Here is a 20,549-nt window from a genome sequence, read left to right as displayed (position 1 = left end):
TTAATCACATTATTATTGCATATTATTAATATAGCAGGAGCTATTGAATTTACTTTATTATATACAATTATTATTGTAATTAATTGATCATAAATTTGTAAAACTGTAATTATTATTATTTTATATGGCATAGCATTTAATACTGGCATGTAACACTATTTCTTGTTTTAAATATGATTGAGCTGTCATTATAAAACAATTGGACGATAGCGTGGGGCATTCTAACGAAAGATAGAGACATTGAAGCATCATTATAAAACGATAATATTATTTTGGCCATCCCGAACTACTGAAATTACAGTAGCGAGTCAACGATATGGAACTATTAATACTAATACCTTGAAGTTTCAATATACAAAATTACTTGTAAGTGTTGATGAACAATATACAGTTTTTTATCAAACCTTATAGATTACACAAACCAAACATTTTTTTTGGCTCATAGCAGTCTAGTCGGCGGCGTAAAATTACCATAACTCTGCTTTAGAACTGGATACTGCGCTGGCTCGGCCGTGCACGTTCATACATTACAGACTATAAGGGAGAAAGTCGTGAAGCTCTCTTCAGTTCTACGCTTGCGTATTAGTCGATACTAGTGATTGGCCGGTTTATGAGGACTTCGATCGATAATTTATGACCAAAGTGTTGGTTGGCCGGTTAGGTTGGAATTAAATTGATTAGGCTAAATGAACAAAACAAATTCATTCGTGTTATATGATACTGAATATCGATTTATCGTTATATCTCTGTTCATCAGTAAAAAGGGGCTCGACGACTAATAGTTCGTATAACTTGCTTTCTGACGAAACTTACTGGTTACACAATAGCTAAAACTCACGCTTGTTTGTTGAGGATTACAGCGGGAGAATTTGTCTGTTCTATACAAATCATACAAAAGGTATATTCTATATCCTAACGCACAAATTCCGTTGAATCCAATCATAATATTTAATTTACTAAAAAAAACAAAAAGGGGTAAACTAAAAAAAAATAACAAGAATTACAAATCACGGAAATTCATTTTGTACAGATTTTAATTCGACAGACTTTTAATAAATAGTTACTGCATTCACATATATTTGTTAGCCGATGCTATTAATTCGGTCATATTTGCACAATGACAAAATAATATACGTAAAAAATTGCACAAATGTTGAATATTTATTCTTTTATTCAATTCTTACGTATATACAATTCATCACTTAATATCGTCGCTCACAGATAACTATCCAACCCTTGCCCCGTAAAAAAGTAAATAATTGCTTAATAGTTACTTACATTGTAAACTTGACAAGTATCGCTTCGATCGTCACCAAGCTACTTTTGAATTAGTAATTTTATTATAAAGCGCTTCAGCGTTTGCTAATACCGAGACAGATGGTTTCACAACAAATTCACCTCTTACGAGCGTAGACTACGAAAATATGCAACCTAATATTATTCTTATAAACGAACTCAGTGGAAGCGATTTGAAGGTTTAAAATGTAATTTGTCCATAAAAGAAAAATATACTCATTACTAAAGTATTTTTATTTTACATCGGTTGATGTCCTTACAAATACTTTAGTTCGGTTTTATAAATAAAAAACTTGATTACAAGCTGCTAAGTATAAAACTTCACCAACAATAACGATTATGCAATTTCGAAATTAATGTACATTTCAAAATGAGAACAAAACAAAATTTACTCGTTCTAGTCGAACATTCTAAAATTTAAACTATAATTTGCGATGTATGAATTTTGAATGCATAAAAAAATATCTTTTCTATAGGGCCTTACCTTACATTCTTACATAATATTTAGTAAATCATATCGTCTTTGACAATCTGATGTTAAAAATCGATAATTCCAAGGATATACAAGTGCATAGTACCCTACGTGGCCTTCGAAGGCAACACTTGCAATACGACGGCCGGAACTATACCTAAAGTTATAGCGAGCCATTCGGTAACATAGATCATATGTTCAAATCAAAGAGAGCAAGGAAAGGCCGACATCAGCACGTATTCATCTAGTGCTAAGTTTATATAAGAATAATCAACTATTTTATCTATAAAATGCATTTCAGTCTTGACTGAAGATATTGTATTATCAAGTGACAGTGGTCAGTCTTTGTCACCGATCGTTATCGATGCGTGACGGCGAATTTTGGAGGTGATTCATGCAGCATAGACGGCGCTATACGAAAGTAAGCTTCGGAGTCGAAATAATTTGAACAGATGACAAGTGTTACGCGGAAGGTCTCCGGCGCTGCACTCACACAGAGGACAGATCAATCACACACATCATTCAAGAATTTTTCTTTATTTCTATTTTTTTGTAAATTTTTTTATCCTTTTTTTTATCGGTCCTGTTATATGTATCGATTAAATTAGCGTTAAATTACGATGATAACTTCAAGTTTGCGTCCATCTCCCCGACGGTGTCCACGCGGCATCGCACCGATGTCGTTCGCAAACTCTCGGCGACTCGCAATGTAACTATGAGACGTAGTAAGCGAAAAGAGAACAAACAAAACAAAACAAACGTGAAGTTCCGCGTCCGTCGACAGACCGGCGTCGAACGATCATATTTTACGTTAAATTATACATAATATTATGTTTTACATTTATGTAAGTTGTTGATTGTAAAAAAATTATATGTTTGTTATATCCCTATAAATGCTGAGTTGGTTTATTTGTCGAGAGCCGTGTTTGCCTTCACTGCGATCACACACTCCTCGCCGCAGGACTTCAGCACGGTGCACTGGAACAACAAAACAAAGTATTGTAAAAATCTTATAACATATATTTCACTTAGATATTATAAAGTCAGATTAGTTATTTGACTGAGAAATACAGTCACATTACAAGGTTATATTTCATTTTAACCTGTATTGAAAGTTATTATTTTAAGAAGTAAGCCTAAACAGTTAATCCTGATAAGAACAATTTTAACGATGAGCTACATTTATATAAAATAAGTTTTAATGACATCAATCATCATTATCAATACATTTGTATTCATTGATTACTCGAAGAAAATGCTATAAGCTTACAAGAAAAAATCCCATATTAATGGAAGGTATATATTACATAATTAGAAGCGCACAAATTCTATATTTTTCCACAATTTGTAAAATTCCAACACCAATATTAATGCATGCTTAATAAAGAAACCTTTCGTTTTGTTTACAGATAAATATAGATAAATTTCATAGTTTATGGTATTTGATAAAAGCGCACTTCAAACATCGACGAAGTTCTTATAAGTGAAATTAAAGTTGAGAATTAAATTGGGATATTCCTTTGTAATAAAAAATACATATACATAGAGGTATATTAATCAAGAACTCGTTGCATTACACAATATACCTTCGCCATTATCAAATCACATGGAATACATAAATAAAAAGTTTGTTTATCTTGCTGTTAACAAAAAACAAAAAAAATAATCATATAGATTATTGTAATACCCGTAAACAAAATCGTTTTCTTGATTTTACTTGGCTCTAAATAAAATTTGTGTTCTAATAAAAGAAGCTTTCTCGAAAGTAATTTCATATTAAACGCGACCGAAATATCTTGAAACAAAGGACACCATAATTATCAAAATTCAGAAAACCTTGGTCATGTGGACGTTGGCCAAACGATAAATATTTGACCCGTCCAAAGTTTTGGGTCAAATCATTACCATATTTGGTTGGACGATCTCATATTCAAAATGATGAAGTTACATAATTATTTTGGGTAACCATAAAAATTATTTCTATTTCGTAGATATCGAGAGGCAAAAAACCGTGAATGATATGATAAGATTTATTATTATATATATTTATTTGACTAGATACTAAATTACCATACATAATGTTACCGGGAAATCTATATTACTTTATATTATAAATGTGTATTATTTGTTGAGTCGATTACGAATTTTAATTAAATTAAAAATTTAAATATTGAAGTAATAATAATATCGAAAAGACGCACAGATCGGAAACCAGAATAAAAGCAAATATTAATCAATATATCTTATTGTTAGTTTTAAAAATAGCCTTAATTGGGAAAATGTTTTAATGTCGTGTATTACTCGTTCTATACTGTACATATTGTTTCTGTTAACATGGACCCTTGGGGTTGAGATACTAGACTGAGTGTCAACTTTAACAATAATAAACCACTCAATTTCTCAATATTACCATAGTATAACCAGTACTAAGCGATTGCTAATTTTAAGTTTAAATTATTAATAATAACGTCACTTCACAAAACAATGCAATATGCAGAGACAATCTAATTAAAATTTTATCATACATGTCTTCAAAACCCATTGTCCATATAGCCAGCAAGAAATACTAGCTCAGGTAAAGGACGGAATTATTGTCTACGAGTTAATTTAGCACCAACATATTATTAAATATGTCAGAGACTCTACACTCGAACGAACGAACAAACCAGAAAGATAAAATATTATAATAATCGGTAATAGTGGGGTAAATCGGTCGGTAGCTTTTTATGGTATAGCGCTGATTGAAAAAAGTATCCAATTTGTTCAGAAGCTTACATGCGAATTAAATTAAAAGCGAGCGAGGCAATGCCGTATGTATTTGATTATGACCACTCTAAAAGCAATAAATAAGAAAAATGAAGTTCAAATACTTCAGATTAGCAGATTTAAACCTTTCATATAATCTAAATGAATAATCATCAACCAATTTGAAAGAACAGTTGCCTCTTCTGACACAGGCGAATTGAATAGAAAAAAAAGCGTATAAAAACGATGTAACACAATATTGGCTATTCGATGTAACAAAACTTGTTATTTTTTTGTTATTGATTTTTTCTACTAGTGTTACTTGTACTTGTTTTAATACGGAGGTGCGATTAAATCATCTTTTAATCATCAAAGAATATACGATCGTCTCAATATTATTAAATGCGAAACTAACTCCTGTCTATTTGACGCTTACACGGCCTAGCTTACTGAATTTGATATGAAGCAAGCTTGAATCATTTTTTTTTAATTTGGTTTTATGACCATCACGAACCATCACTACACCATTGCCATGAGCCATTACTATTAATAAGTGTGAAATGCTGGTATATCTTATGTGCCACGAACCAAAATTAGTTATAGTTTTGTTACTAAGAAGAATGTTGGCTGGCAGAAAATGCTGTTATAGCGTTAATTCCGCCCTTTGTACATGTTTTATTTGTGTATCAAAGAATATAAAAAAAAAAAAAGAATGTCTTTGTCATCTCACCAGCAGCTCTTTGCCGCTGTCGAAGTCGGAACGCAGCTGGGTGCCGAGGTCTCCGTCGGGTATCTTGAGGTCCTCGCGTAGGTCTCCGTTGTCGGCCATCAGGGTGAGGTAGCCGTCGTCCGATATGTCGGTCAGCTGGTAGTCCTCGCGCTTCACGTGGGGCACGTCCATGTTGTGGGTTGATGGACAGATATCTTCATATCTGGTGAAGGTTTAAATACAGTGTGTTAACATTTTTTTGTGACACTGAATTAAATTTTATGTGATTGTTGCAATATTTATATTGATTAATAGATTTGGAAAGTATAATTTCAACTGAACAAATAAGACCTAATGGAAAAGATATAATTTTCGTATGAACAACTAACAAAGGATAATTCTCATAATATAGAATTGCAGGTAATATTTTCTAAGTATTAAATAATAGCTTATTACAAAATAATGTTTTAAATAAGGTCATGATCTTACATTAAAAGCCGAAGGTGTATATTTCTGAACATAATTTTTAATAAATAAAAAGAAACTTAAAGCTATGAATAAGTAGAGTATGTAAAGAAAAATCAATAAGAGCTCTATTTTTGAATTCATAAATAATATCGATCTTTAACGATTGCAGTTTCGTTTACACGAGGTGCAGGTCTGAATAATTTACATCGCAAAGAACTAGGTTCAACATTTAACATGAATAATAAATGTTAACCTTCGTGGGACCGTTTATTAATTTCACATATGGAGTTCTTTCAGCATATCATATTAAACAATGTCACTTTTGTTTACATGATCAATATTTATGCATTTTGCTATTGATTGAATTATGAAATTTACATTTTAAATATTTGCTAAACGAAATTAAAAAAAAAAAATTGTAGACTTGTCGAAATACATAATTTAAATTATTGATTACATATACATCAAGAGGTAATTGATTCACCTTATTAATATATCCTTAATATTAATGGGACCATTAAATTGGTACCAAAATGCATGTTACCATTAATAATTACTAAGCATTTAATTGTATTTATTTTGTATGTATTTAAAGTATGTGTTTATTGAATTTGAATGATTTCGAATTTATTATATAAGATTTAAAATGTGTTCCTAAACGGTGATCCCATAATACAGTTGTATAATGAGACGCATAGCCGGAACTGGTGGTCAATTTTCGAGTACCCTCAGCACGAAAGCGATATAAATCGCCCTCGCGACTCTATGGGCTCGTATTTTATTAAAAAAAAGAATATTTCGGAAAGGAATTGTCGGAAAACGACTATTTAATCGAATTCTAAATAATTCAATATAAAATAAGACTGATGCTTTTCTGATATGTTGAGAAGATCATTGATTGATTGAATGAATGTAAGATTCTTTGGTCGATTGTTCGATTTTCGTATACCCATCACTGGTAAAACTAATCATATCAAGAATTGGGCGTGAGCCCTTATCAACCATGGATTATCATCGACTTAAAATACTTTAATACCACTATGTGATTAGTAATTTATCTTATGTTGTCAATAATGAATTATTAGATACAACACCTACATATAACTCATTTAATTTATATTATTTTTATTATAATTGTATAACCTATATAGAGCACACTGAATATTAGAAATTAAATATGTTATTTATTCGAATTAAATATATTTCTTTTCAGATATGTGAACATAACTGGGCCTCTGGGACATAACTGGAGAATTACTGAAGTATGGAGGAGATGCGCTACACCATAAGATCTGGTTGTTCTTTCAAAAGATGTGGGAGGAGGAAGAAATTCCCTCTGATTTTGGTGTCTCGCTCATTTGTGCCATATATAAAAACAAAGGTAGTCGCTCAGAGTGTAACTCGTACAGAGGTATCTCATTGCTCTCCACCGCTGGAAAAGCGTTTGCTAGGGTACTCTTAAACCGCCTAATGGATCTCTCAGAAAGGTTATTACCTGAAACACAATTTGGCTTTAGACCAAACAGAGGCACCTGTGAAGCTATTTTCTCGTTAAGGCAATTGCAGGAAAAAAGCAGAGAGCAGTACCAACCTCTGTTCCTTTGTTTCATAGATCTAGAGAAGGCTTTTGACAGTGTGCCTCGTGAGGCGTTATGGATTGTTCTATCGAAATTGGGGTGTCCTGACAAATTTATACGTCTGATAAAGCTTCTTCATGAGAATATGACGTGTAGAGTGCTTGTGAACGGTGCGCAGTCAGAGCAGTTTCCCGTCACCTGTGGTGTAAAACAGGGCTGCGTATTGGCACCGACATTTTTTGCTCTGTATTTCTCAGTCGTTGTGAAGGAAAGTTTAAAAAATAACACAGAAGGTATTCGAATACGGTATCGTACGGATGGTGGCATATTTAACCTTGCTAGGCTTAAATCTCACACAAAGGTATCATACGATCTTATTACCGAACTCATGTATGCCGACGATCTGTGCTTTGTTGCGGATACTTCTGAAGGACTACAAGCGCTTATCACGAGACTTAATACCACATGTGTTAGATTTGGTTTAAAAATTAGCATCGCAAAAACCGAAGTGATTGCTATGGGTGCCGGAAATCAGGCTCCACTGAATCTACACATTAACGGAAATAACTTGAAGCAAGTAGATAAATTCCGTTATCTTGGTAGCAGCATAACAGCCAAAGGCGACCTTGATTCGGAAATCAATAGTAGACTTGGTTCTGCAATGGCTGCTTTTGGTAATCTCCAAGTCCGGGTGTTCAGATCCCATAATATCAAATTAAGTACCAAAATACAGGTGTATATGGCGATCATACTGCCCATCATCTTGTACTCATCTGAGACGTGGTGTCTACATCGTAGCCAAATACGCATGCTTGACAGATTCCATCTAAGATGCCTCCGAGAAATTTTAAACATTAAATGGTCGGATCGGATTCGCAATACCGATGTTCTTCGTCGAGCTAATGTTTACGGCATTGAGGCATATTTGATGCGGCGTCAGTTGCGTTGGTGCGGGCACCTTGCGAGAATGTCAGACGAGCGAAAGGCGAAGCGCATCTTCTTTTCTGAATTAGAGTTCGGTAAACGAAAACGCGGGGGGCAGTACCTACGCTTTAAAGATGTTCAGAAAAGACACATGAAGAGCTGCGGCATTGAGGCCTCTCGCTGGGAATCTCTCACTGAAAACAGATCTGAGTGGAGACGGCATGTACATGAAAAAGTACATGCCTATGAAGATAACAGGAAAATAGAACTAGACCTCAAACGCGACAAAATAAAAGCACGTCCACCTGCTAATATAACATACAATTATGTAAATGGTACACTCACTTGCGACACATGTGGTCGCACGTTTAGTGCAAAGATTGGGTATGTTAGTCATGTGAGGTCGCATCGCAGGCTTTAAATATTACCTACTAATTACAAATTCAAGAAAGCTAAGTCACTGTAGCCGAAAACGGCTAGGTATATATTATATATAACTGGGCCTAAATATTTTAAGCTTTCATATAATGTCTTATATTAAAATAAATAAACTAAAGCACTATTAAAGAAAGCCAACCAAGGCATGTTGACCTCTGAAATGTTATAGGATGAATATTTAATAAAGGTCAAGTTCATTTGTCACTATCAAAATATTATTTATTCAAGTAGATTAAAAAAGTGTTGACTCAGCATTTTTGAATGGTCATGTTAGGTTATCAAATTGAATATATATTTTCTATTAAAATTGTAGATTATATCAAAATGAAAGTAAAATAATAGTAAGTCTACTTTTTTTATCCAAATCATGTAAAAAAAAATTTTCTAAAATAATTTACATTGACTGTTAATATATAAATATTATTAATAAGGAAAAATGACTAGAATACAACTAACTTAACATAAATTTGAAACTGGTCTTAGTTTATATGTAATATCATTTAAATTAAAATTCCAAAGTTGTAATATCCTCCTTGAATAAAACTTATTTTTGATTTTAGTAACAATTGTTTAAAATGTATAGTTTTTATGACCCTAACTATTTATATTTATCTAATACCTGAATCATTATAAAAAAATGATTATGGATTGTTATAATTAAATGAGAAATGATTATGTACTCACTTCTTTCCATTGAATATATCAATTCCGACGAGATGGACTTTAGCATGTCCGTGTTTGCCTGTCTTAGATGTGGACATTTCAACGATTTTGCATGGACGTCCCTTCAGCATCACGAAACCGTTCTTGCGGAGGGCCGAACATTGCATGGGGAAGGTCGCGGAGGCGCCGGAGTCCCCGGTCTCGAAGTGTGTGTCTTCGATGTCACCCATGTTGTGTGCGGTGCTTTAGATACGTGGATCTGGGAAAATTCATTTGATCTTATTATTTTTAGTTAATATTATGCATTTGTTTATATATGTATAAGGAAGGCTATAAATCTAAATTTACAAAAATCAGTAATCAGTGTGAATATATATGTTTACATTGTTACAAAAACTTTGAAAATATATTGGTTATATTAAAATACTGTGAAAGATGCAATGACAACGATTTGTAGAATAACTTGTAATAAAGTAGATAATAAAGAATTAAAATGAAACAACACTTTATTAATTTTAGAATTGAAAGAAAGTTTGTACTCCTAGACGGTGATCCCATATCACAGTTGTGAAATGAGACGCATAGTCGGAATTGGTATATCATTTCTGAGTACCCGCAGCACAATAACAGTATAATTTAACTGCCATTGCGACTCTATGGGCTCAAGATTAGAGATCTAATTCTTTGGACTAATTTATAATTACTAAAAGTAAATACATACTTAATTCCAAACTTATTACGAGCAGTGCAGAAGTCAAATACCTTTGATAGAACCCTCTAATTGATAAACAATGCCATTAACCATGGAACATGACACAAGTGATCTGACAAAATTAGCACAGTTCATTGACCTCCAATGTCAATGAACCTTACCATGAGGTTTGAAAAAGTGTGTTTTTTTTTTACAAACAGAAAAATATTCAAATTTTTGTAAGAAGAAATTATATGCGATGCTTTGAAATAACAAAATTTGTATGAACACTTAATATTGAAACGCTTCTTTCATCCTTGTTGATTTGAAGACACTAACGGTTAATCTATTTTCATAGATTATATAAATATTAAGTGTTAATTAATATCCATATGTTACATGAAATGCTTGAATTAAAATGTATGCCTTACTTGTTAATTTGTCTTTTATCTTAGCTTGAGTTCAAGGATTAATGCAATTACAAAGAGATAACTTAAAATACATATGGCTTAATGTTATTCGGTGTGCAAATTCTATTGTTCATCATTAATTAATATAGAGCACAGATTATATTCAAAATTAAATTCAATTCTACTTAAAATGAATTTTTAATTATCTGTATCTCAATATTACCTAAAACAAAAAGAGAACTGTTTTCAAATATCACAAAGAAAAAGGTATGATGATTTCATATATCATCACACCTAACCACATTGTATTTTCTACAGATAGCATATTGATTAAAATTTGATCACATTTTTACATGAACTTGCATATTCAGCACAGATAATAATTAACCAGAGTAGAGTGAATCACAGATTCTTTAAAAAAATATTGAAAACGTATAATTATTTTCACAACGTGACTGCAGTGTGAGAAACGATTCTTAATCACATCAAAAAATAATTTAAGACATGACTCATGATAGTTCTTACAAATTAATATAACTATAAAATATGAAAAGCATGCAAAGCGATATAATTTGGTACATCGAAAAAATGTGCTGTACACATTACACACAATTTATATTCATAGAAAATACGCACTTGTAAATAAAAAATCACAAAAGCCTTTTAGACAATAACTAGTCACGCCTGTCTTCGTTATCTAGACAGTAGACATATGAAAATATTACCTATGCAGTACGAAAATTCAGGCGATCTAACCCCACCTAGCGCTTTATAGCGAAAACCTAAACCTTTGTACAAAAACCAGAATAGTCAATATTATGTATGTAATAACTTCGAAAATTAAGGAAAAACGGATTTAAAATAGCACTTTTAATTTATATGTATGACACCGTGTGGTATGCGAGCGAACATGTGCCTTTTTCAAAGGGACATCTTGATCGTGTCTTCGCGAATCTACACTGATTTCTTTAAAATTCGAAAAAACTGTAACGACTCTACACATGACAAAGAAACATTTCATTTATAAGATTTACAATAAATGTCATCTTTTGTAAGCAATACTAAGATCATAAAAGAAAAATAGCAATTTTGACAAACGTGCCGGCGCCGCGTTATTACTTATCTTCTAATTTTACACATAAATCACACTGTTACATTGCGCTGATTTCACAAATTTATATTCACTATTGAAAATACTTACGAAAACAATTATTAAGACTATTGAAAGCAGTTACACGATAAAACTAAGATATTTATCGACACTCACATGTGACCGACGGGTTCTTCAACCGAAAGGTCAATTTGCGCCTGCGTAGCACCTTCATCACTCACTTCCTGTCGCGGGGTTCGCAGTAAAGCCAAATGGCTGACTCTTAATGGCGCGAAATATGAGTTCTGAAATTAAAATACGTCTTTAAATAAATTATTTCACAATAAGACTTACAGATTTAATTAAAATTCGATTTTAGATATTAAAATTAAGAATTAATGAGATATTTATAAAAAGAAACCATAAAATAAATTATTTTCGTTTGTAATCATACGTACTGTTTTACCGACAACAGCTTTGGCAGCAATTTTTAGAGATGGCAGCACGAGCACATAGGTTGACGCGTACTTAACTTCCACATATTGATATTTTTACAGATAATAAATAATTTATTTGATCTATCAGATTTTCACTTTACACCAAAACAAAATAAATCTTTTAAATATTATCAATCCATTGGCGTAAAATCCCATTGTAACTAGAAATATTTAAACTTAACCAGTACAAAAAGGTTGTTTATAATCTGTTATTATAAATTTATAGTACTATTGTTAGGTAGATGGCGTTGTTAGCTATTAAATGTTTGATTTTAAAATTACTTAACCGTAGTGTTTATTTTATTTTTTAGAGTTTTGAGCTTATTCATTTTAAGTTTAATCCACATGACAGTCCCCACATATTAATATATAATTTTATTATGATCTACTTAAGGGCGATGTGGTAACAAACAGATATCTGCAGTGACGCTTCAGAAGCCTGAATACCGATTTTCATATTTTTTCATTTTAAAAAACGATCTTTCTTACAATTAATAATTATGAAGATGATAAAAATACTCTTAGCTGCTAATACTTGTTGATTTCCAGACACACCCTGTCTGGAAAAGAGCACCTTGTTATATACATATATAATTGAATTTAACTTACATGACCTTGCATTTTTAAATTTTGAAAAAGAGTAACTATTGAGTTTCTTTGCCGGTTTTTCTTGGTAGTATCTGGCATTCCTAACTGGTAGCTACACTTAATAGTCTGTTAAATGACGATTAAAAGATGCTTGTACAAGCCTACGTGACTAAAGAATATTTTGATTCTTTGATAATTTTATCCTTAGTGACATCCTCTTAGCAGATTTTTTTAAAACTTTTTATGTATTTCTTTAAAAGTAATTGATATAAGCGAAAATACTAATTTCCATATTTCATGCATTAGGAATGTTGAACTTCCATTTTTATCACGTATTTGGAGATATGCAAGGAAACCCCTTTTAGTGCTCACTTGTCTCTTTAAAACAACGTAGCTTCCCACCATTTATAGGTTAAGATCTTATAAACTTTATCAAAAAACAGTCGTTCAACGGGTATAAACCTTATTATAACAAGTGACCCGCCCCAGACCCGCTTAGCACGGGTGCTAAACTGATACAAAATATTCCACAGAATATCTTCATATACAATTTTCACATCTTTTTTATCGTTAGACGATACAAATCGCTACATGTTCTTCAAAAATATTTATATTACATACTGCAAGGGACCATATTTATCTATATTAAATGCACATTGGATAATGATTAATATTTTTTTTTGCATAAAATCGATTCATAAATAATCCATTATTTCTCGTATAAAAAATGGTTATTGTGGGTAAGGCTAAATTAAACTGTTAAATTTTATTTATTTTAAAATGTTGTTGACATTAATGACCTACGTCTGAAAAAAATTATGCCACTTGGTTTTCTAAAATAATAAATTAATGGTTAATTAAAATCATAATGTCAAAATCAAATTTAAAACGAGGTGATTAACGTGATGTAAATATTGATGAAATATCCTGACGCTTTCTTTCACTGAATACAACGTGAAAACATAAATAAAATTTGACATTTTACATTTTAAAAATAATGTGTTTAATTCAAAATTGTAGAGATGCTTAATAATTATAAGAAGAGATGATTAATAATGATAAGAAGTTTTAAATGAATACGTATTGAATCCCAAAAATTTATTGTCATACCAAATTTCCATTTTGAAGATACATTCATTTAATTTTAGTTACTAGAAATGGACGACAGAATTGTCCCATTTCTTTGTATAAGAGAGTTATCAACATATTAAGTTTATTTAAAACTTAACAAACAAATTAATAAATTTTAAACCCTAATTTACAATAAAATAATCAATATAATAATATCGAAATATATATTAATATAAAATTACAAAAATAATTCAAACAACATTGAATTATTAGGGCAAATCGGGTCGTAATGATCCATGCAATTCAAGACAAAAATATCTAACATTACGAAGACCGCAAGGGTTTAAAAGCTTTCTTTAATAAATCACTGGAAGCAAGCCCTTCGTTGTGGGGGTGCGGACAAAGGATATACAATTACGCAACACTGATGTAGTTATTATGGAGCGATTAGGCATTGCGCCGAGTCATTCGACTGTCATTATTTTTCACCAATGTAATACTTTCGTTAGTAAAACAGTTAGATTTGTTTTATAGAATTCGATAGATTCTATGAAATAAAATATGGTTTTAAAAGATGTTCTACAAAATATTAAAAAAAAAATTAAGCTGTATGTAACAGATCAGTGCCTGGACGTGACTTATTTTTTTTTATACATCGGTTTTTAATTTATATACACAGTTTTGTTATAGCAATGATTAGAAGCACGTATTAATTAAGATTTTTCGATAAGGGTTTTCATTGACAGATATTAAATTCTTGATCACTTATAAATAATAAAATTAAAGTATACTTTATACAGATAGATTTTCCTACAAGGAGTTTAATTATTAATTTACTAGCCATTAAAAAAATATATATATGTGAAATATGTACTCTATATAGGTGTACATAGATTACAGACAGTCGGTTGGAAGCTCAGTAGTAATTTATTAATAGTTCAATTTAATCATTGATTTTTATGTAAAAAAATCGTTTATAAAAAAGGCATATTACTTGATAGAAGGCTATATTAATGTTAAAAAATAGTGTGCAGTAATTAAGTCAAAATGAAATAATCATGTATTCCGATGACTCTTTGATTTTGACTTAACAAAAAAAAGTAAATTTAATATATTTTGTATGTTCATATTGATGTGTAAATTTCATGATAATTATTACAAAATTTATAGTGCATTGATTGAATAATAAAAAACCAATACTGTTTGGTAAAATATTTTAGATTAATTAGAGTAAGATGGTGGCAAATATATAAATAAACTTCCCCCGACTTCGTGCGCTTTTGTATTTAACAAAAGAGTTCTTATAGCCCAAGTTACTCTTTATTAGATATATCAACTATCTGCTAGTGAAAATCCAGCCAGAATCGGTACAGCCGCTTCAGAGAGCAGCTGGAACAGACAGACAGACAAAAATTAAAAAATAGGTTTAGTAAAATTTTAATGTTTCATACAGACACTCCAATATTACTATAAATATAGTTAATAGGGGTGGGTTTATTATAAGTATTGAGTGACCGCATCGGATTCCAATATACCATAGGGCTTGATGTTTTGTATGACAGAAAAAAAAGATTTATTGTAAAAGGAAGATAGCAGGAAATGAAAATGCAATAGACAGTATCAAAGTTATTGTTAATAAAGCTGCTGATATGTTTTTGCGCATGGGGACAAGAACCAACATTATGTTTAAAACACCTAATAGTAAATATTTCTAAAGCTATAAAATACGTTCACGTGTTACTCATATGATCGAATGAAATCTTTCTTAAGCTTTTAATGGCAATTATTATTATTACTGAGCTGAGATGGTCCAGTGGTTAGAACCGTGCGTCTTAACCGATGATTGCGGGTTCAAACCCAGGCAAGCACCACTATTTTTATGTGCTTAATTTGCGTTTATAATTCATCTCGTGCTCGGTGGTGAAGGAAAACATCGTGAGGAAACCAGCATGTGTCTAATTTCATAGAAATTCTGCCACATGTGCACTACTTGTTACTTTTACCTTTTACTTTATTATTATTACTATTCGTTTCTTTCATTTAGATTCAAGTTTAAAATAACCGTATTTTAAACTTGGTCTATTATTTTCTTAAATATTAAAAAAAAAAAAAACATTTATAAAACAGATACATTATTCAATACAAAATTTAATTAATTATTAATTATGTCAGCGATAAAAATCACGGGTTTTATATTTGTTGATTTTTAGGCAGGATATACATATGTAAATTTTTATATACTTTATAATTAATGGGGGAAAAGAGTAACGACTGATTAACTTGACAGTTTTTCTCTACATAATCTTCTTTCTGGGCAGATTTTAGGTTTACATTTAATAAACATTGTAACAATTAATTAAATATATTAATAATGTTGCCCATCGCAACTATGCTGATAATGAAAAAGCAAACAATCTTATCTATTTAGAATGTTAGTATAAATTACGCAATACACTCTTTTTTTTAATTGACCTCGTATATATATAGCACATATATTCTCTCGTCGGGCCTTATAATCTGCGAAAAATCTACGTGGATGCTTTTTTTTATTCCTTTTGTTATCTTTATTGTTAAATATGTTTATGTTTTATGATTTCTCTCCAAATAATTTGTATCTACAGTGAGATAAGACGTCTTTGCCTACAACACATCTTATAGATTTTTAATAATTGTCATGCTTTTAATAGAATACAGGCGCTCTATAAAAATACACTTTTTACTCCGTAAAATAAATGATTATAAATAAGTACGTATAAAGAAGGAAGTAATCTAAGTGTTCTTCCTTTTGGGTTAAGTGTGTTTCAATCCAAATTTCATCAAATTCGAGATAGAAACGAAAAGACAGACAGAATATTAGTTTACATTATTTTATACATAAATGAATACTTTATAATGATATCAAAAAACGATTAATTTTGTTTTTTTTTTTGTCTATTTTATTGGTCTAAGTATTATTTATTTCTAAGATCTAGGATATAGGTACACGCTTGGCTTGAAGAAGAAGACTTACGTTTACATATTTCAGATTACACATTTCAGTTTATAATGTCTTATATTTGGTTTGTTTTCACATCAACACTAGCCCTAATTTGACTTATTTATTGTTATCTTTTGTCGGTGTAGTGTTTTCTTTACATAATATACTCAGTTATTCCCTTCTCACACTTGTCATCCCTCATACAGGGGTTTTTATGCTTTATTTACTTGTTGATGTAAAAGGTCATTGGCATCATAAATAAAATAAACAAATGGAATTAATAAATTGTACGGTGTGATGCTCGGTACGCTATTACACATATTGTATCAATTGATGATCTTCAGCTGTTAGGCTATATAAGCGTACCGATGTCCTTCCTTAAATTGAAAGTTACTTCGTACCAATTTCCATCAAAATCGGTTTAGTGGTTTGTCTGTGATAAACAGACATATAGAGCAACTTTTGCGTTTATATTATGAGTATTGATTACACTGAATTAACATTTATGTAGCAAGAAAAAAAGAAAAAGAAAATTACAATATTTATCGCCTAAATTTGTACTTTTATAAAATCTAACACAAGTGTACTAAATCGTACTAGAGCAGTGTGTGTGTTGTGTTTGTAGACCAAATAGGCTATGAGCCTCCACCTCAAGAGTAGAGCAGACCCTGGCCTAGCAGTGGGATTTTAACAGGCTGTATATTTACTGGGGCATATCATTGGTAATTTTGACGATTAATATACATTTATCTTTTTATTTGCGGACTGACTATTGTTGTTGGCCCTAATGGCTATTAAAGTGTAGCCTGGTCGGAAATATCTTACTCATGAAAGACTAGTTGAGTAGGATATGTCGATTGGTACCGTGGGCAAATTGGCCAGGTTGTCACCAATATTACAATTGAAGTAATTTCCAATTTTTTTGTCCCATTTGTTGTTATAACACGTGTCTCTTGGAATAGTAGAGCAAAAATCTTCATTAAAAGTATAACATCTTGTCTTATTGCTTCCATTGGTGATGGAACGGCTGGTTCGTTCTTTGCCTCGAAGACCAGTTTGTGATTTAACGACGAAATGCTGCTAGCATTATTGCCACCATTCAGTGGCTAGTAGGCTATTAAATTTTTGCCGCCCCTACTTTTTTCTGCAACATTTATGATTTGTGTTCTATCGTCCTCATTACATCGTTTTTTTTTCCGGTATTGGTATGATTATAAGCTAGGTGATATTTCTGTCAGTTACTAAATTACTTTTCCAACCCGCTATGTAGTGACGAGTGTATACTTGTCACTACATAGCGGGTTGGATATGTAATATGCCCGTAATCCGTATGGATTACGGGCATAATATGTATACATATAGTTTTAAGTTATTTTTTATTTCTGTAACATAATAACAAATTTGAGCTAAATTTGCCACTGCCAGCATTCCACGCTATCATAATGTATACATTTGAGTTTGAGTTTGAGAACATTCGACTCTTTATTGAGAAATTAGTTTACATGTATTTTTTTTAATTTTTTTTTATGGTACCTATATGTTGGCGGACGAGCATATGGGCCACCTGATGGTAAGTGGTCACCGTCACCCATAGACAATGACGATGTAAGAAATATTAACTATTCCTTACATCGTCAATGTGCCACCCACCTTGGGAACTAAGATGTCATGTCCCTTGTGCCTGTAGTTACACTGGCTCACTCACCCTTCAAACCGGAACACAATAATAATGAGTACTGTTATTTGGCGGTAGATTAACTGGGGAGTGGTACCTACCCAGACGGACTTGCACAAAGCCCTACCACCAAGTAAATGTGTTTCAATGCATTCGAGATATATAAGTAAATATTGAAATTTTAAATTTCTCACAAATTTAAAAATCGATAGAATGAGTTAACTATATGCATGGAATAGGTAATGAAAATAATAATCAACGAAATGTTTGAAACGAAATCCAAGAAGGTTATGTTTAGATATTTTCCTATTATTATCTGTGGTAGTAACTCCACAGATTGTCTTAAATTACAAAGCATGAAAAATTAACTAAGCGAAGCTGATCTACGGATTAATTTGTCTTAATAATAATGTATAACCCGGTTTAAGTTGAAATTTTGATTAACTTAAGGCATTAATGTTATGCTTACTACGTTAAATACTTGCTTAACATGTCGACTTTTAAATAATTTAACATACTCATGTCGTTATGCATTGTTAAGGAATAATAGATTTATGACGTATTTCGTTTTTCTTTTATACATAGTCAGAGCTGAAAAGTTCGTGTTTCGCAGTATTCCCATAAATGTTTTGGTTTAGACACTGTGTGGTAAAGATATTATTTATTGTCAATCATTTAATGGTAGAGCTTCGTGCAAGCTCATCGGGGTAGATACCGATCACTCATGGCGTATTCTACCACCAAATAGTAATACTTAGTGTTGTGATGTTCCGATTTACTTTTTAAGTGTAAGAGAGCCAGTGTTATAACAGGACCAAAGAACATTTTAGTTCCAAAAATTGGTGGCTCAATGGAGATGTAGATAAGATGGTTTATTTGTATCTCACGTTATCAGTTCATGCTAACAGTTTGCTTATATTAAAAAATTTGAAACGAAAACAAATAAATATATGTATTATTTATTGGACGCAAGTGTCGTACTCTATATAAAGAAATTTAATAGTTCAAGATATTAGTAATTATAATAAAAGTCATTGTCTCAATGAGACAAACAAAGTGAATATTAAATATGTATGGAGATGCTTAAACGATAAAGCCGAGGGAAATAAAAAGCCGCGAAATAAATTCAGCGTAAATAGAAACGGACAATGGCGTCTTGGCTCACGCGCCATTAAGCCGACGATTATGAAAAGACCGTTCAAATGAAATCATTTACCATATTATTTTCATTCCGACTCCTCGGTGTCCGCAAACTCCATTTTGCCGCCTAAACATGAACGAACGGCAATTTTTTAAATGCGGCTCGCTCAAAATAAATTATGTAGCAAATGGGGACGGCACAACAGACAAACAAGAAATAAAACGGATGACTCGACTCGCGACCCGCCAGAGAGGGACAGAGATAGACGTACGACTCCTCCTCTCCCCCTTCCACATGCCCTCACCGTTCCACTTCAAGACGGCCCCGAGAGCTAAGCTCTCGTTTTATTGTCACTTACACCTCACCAAAGATTTGTTTATTGTTGAAAATCTTCTTCCTTTAATCCTAGTTAGTTTGTGAACCTCGTAAGGTTCAAAATGCAATGTCTTCTGCGATCAAACGTCGTACGAATAAGACAGAGTACATTTTAAATCGGCATTGTGTTTTGTTAGCTTATTTGGGATTGCCTTAAATTAATTCCTTTAATGATCTCGGAAAACAACTTCTGTATTCTACTAATAGTAATCATTGTTGTAGTAATATTTAATTGTTTATTCTTTTTATTTGGTCAAAAAATTTAAATTCGAGAATGGCTCCGAGCACACTACTACAGAGGGTTGCCTTTATGGATTCATTTAGTGTGATTAAATTAATTTCTTAAATATATTTTTTATGTTTTATCGTTCGTCTTATGTCTACGATTCATCCGATTGAGTTATTTTTATATGTATACATGTATAGGTACATTTATATGTGTACATATGTAAATTTAATGAACCAATGTGTTATGTAATGTATATTCCAAACGAAGGAATAATTAAGAAAAATAAAGAGACGTTTTACTTCTCTAACATTTTTATATCTTTATTTATAATTGCAACACTATTCCATTTAAAACTTCGATAAAGATGCGTCGATGTTTAAAACGTGATTTTTACAAATACTTATTGAATATGATTTCGCGTCAATTAGGTGGTAAATTATATGTAAGTATTTGGATGTTATCCCCTTGTGGTCGGAATAAGTAATACTTGATTTTCAGAGATGGGAATTCCAG

General features: G+C 31.6%; 1 protein-coding gene across 2 annotated transcripts; it reads right to left on the bottom strand.

Annotated features, from left to right (window-relative positions):
* Positions 1 to 1,512: 1,512 nt before the first annotated feature.
* LOC124536671 (eukaryotic translation initiation factor 5A) lies at positions 1,513 to 11,793 on the bottom strand. 2 transcript variants are annotated; one of them, XM_047113228.1, is made up of 4 exons: positions 11,661 to 11,793; positions 9,314 to 9,551; positions 5,244 to 5,445; positions 1,513 to 2,746 (listed from the first exon to the last, which is right to left on the bottom strand). In XM_047113228.1, exons 2-4 carry the CDS (start codon positions 9,520 to 9,522, stop codon positions 2,675 to 2,677), a joined length of 483 nt encoding a protein of 160 aa, XP_046969184.1. In that variant the 5' UTR covers positions 9,523 to 9,551; positions 11,661 to 11,793; the 3' UTR covers positions 1,513 to 2,674. The 2 variants fall into 2 exon arrangements, with proteins under 2 accessions (XP_046969184.1, XP_046969182.1); XM_047113226.1 differs by having other exon boundaries at positions 11,595 to 11,717.
* Positions 11,794 to 20,549: the final 8,756 nt, after the last annotated feature.

The sequence above is a fragment of the Vanessa cardui genome, chromosome 17, assembly GCF_905220365.1.
Source record: "Vanessa cardui chromosome 17, ilVanCard2.1, whole genome shotgun sequence".
NCBI classification, from domain to species: Eukaryota; Metazoa; Arthropoda; class Insecta; order Lepidoptera; family Nymphalidae; genus Vanessa; species Vanessa cardui.
Note: the sequence above shows the minus strand (reverse complement) of the source record. Positions and strands in the feature narration are given on the sequence as shown.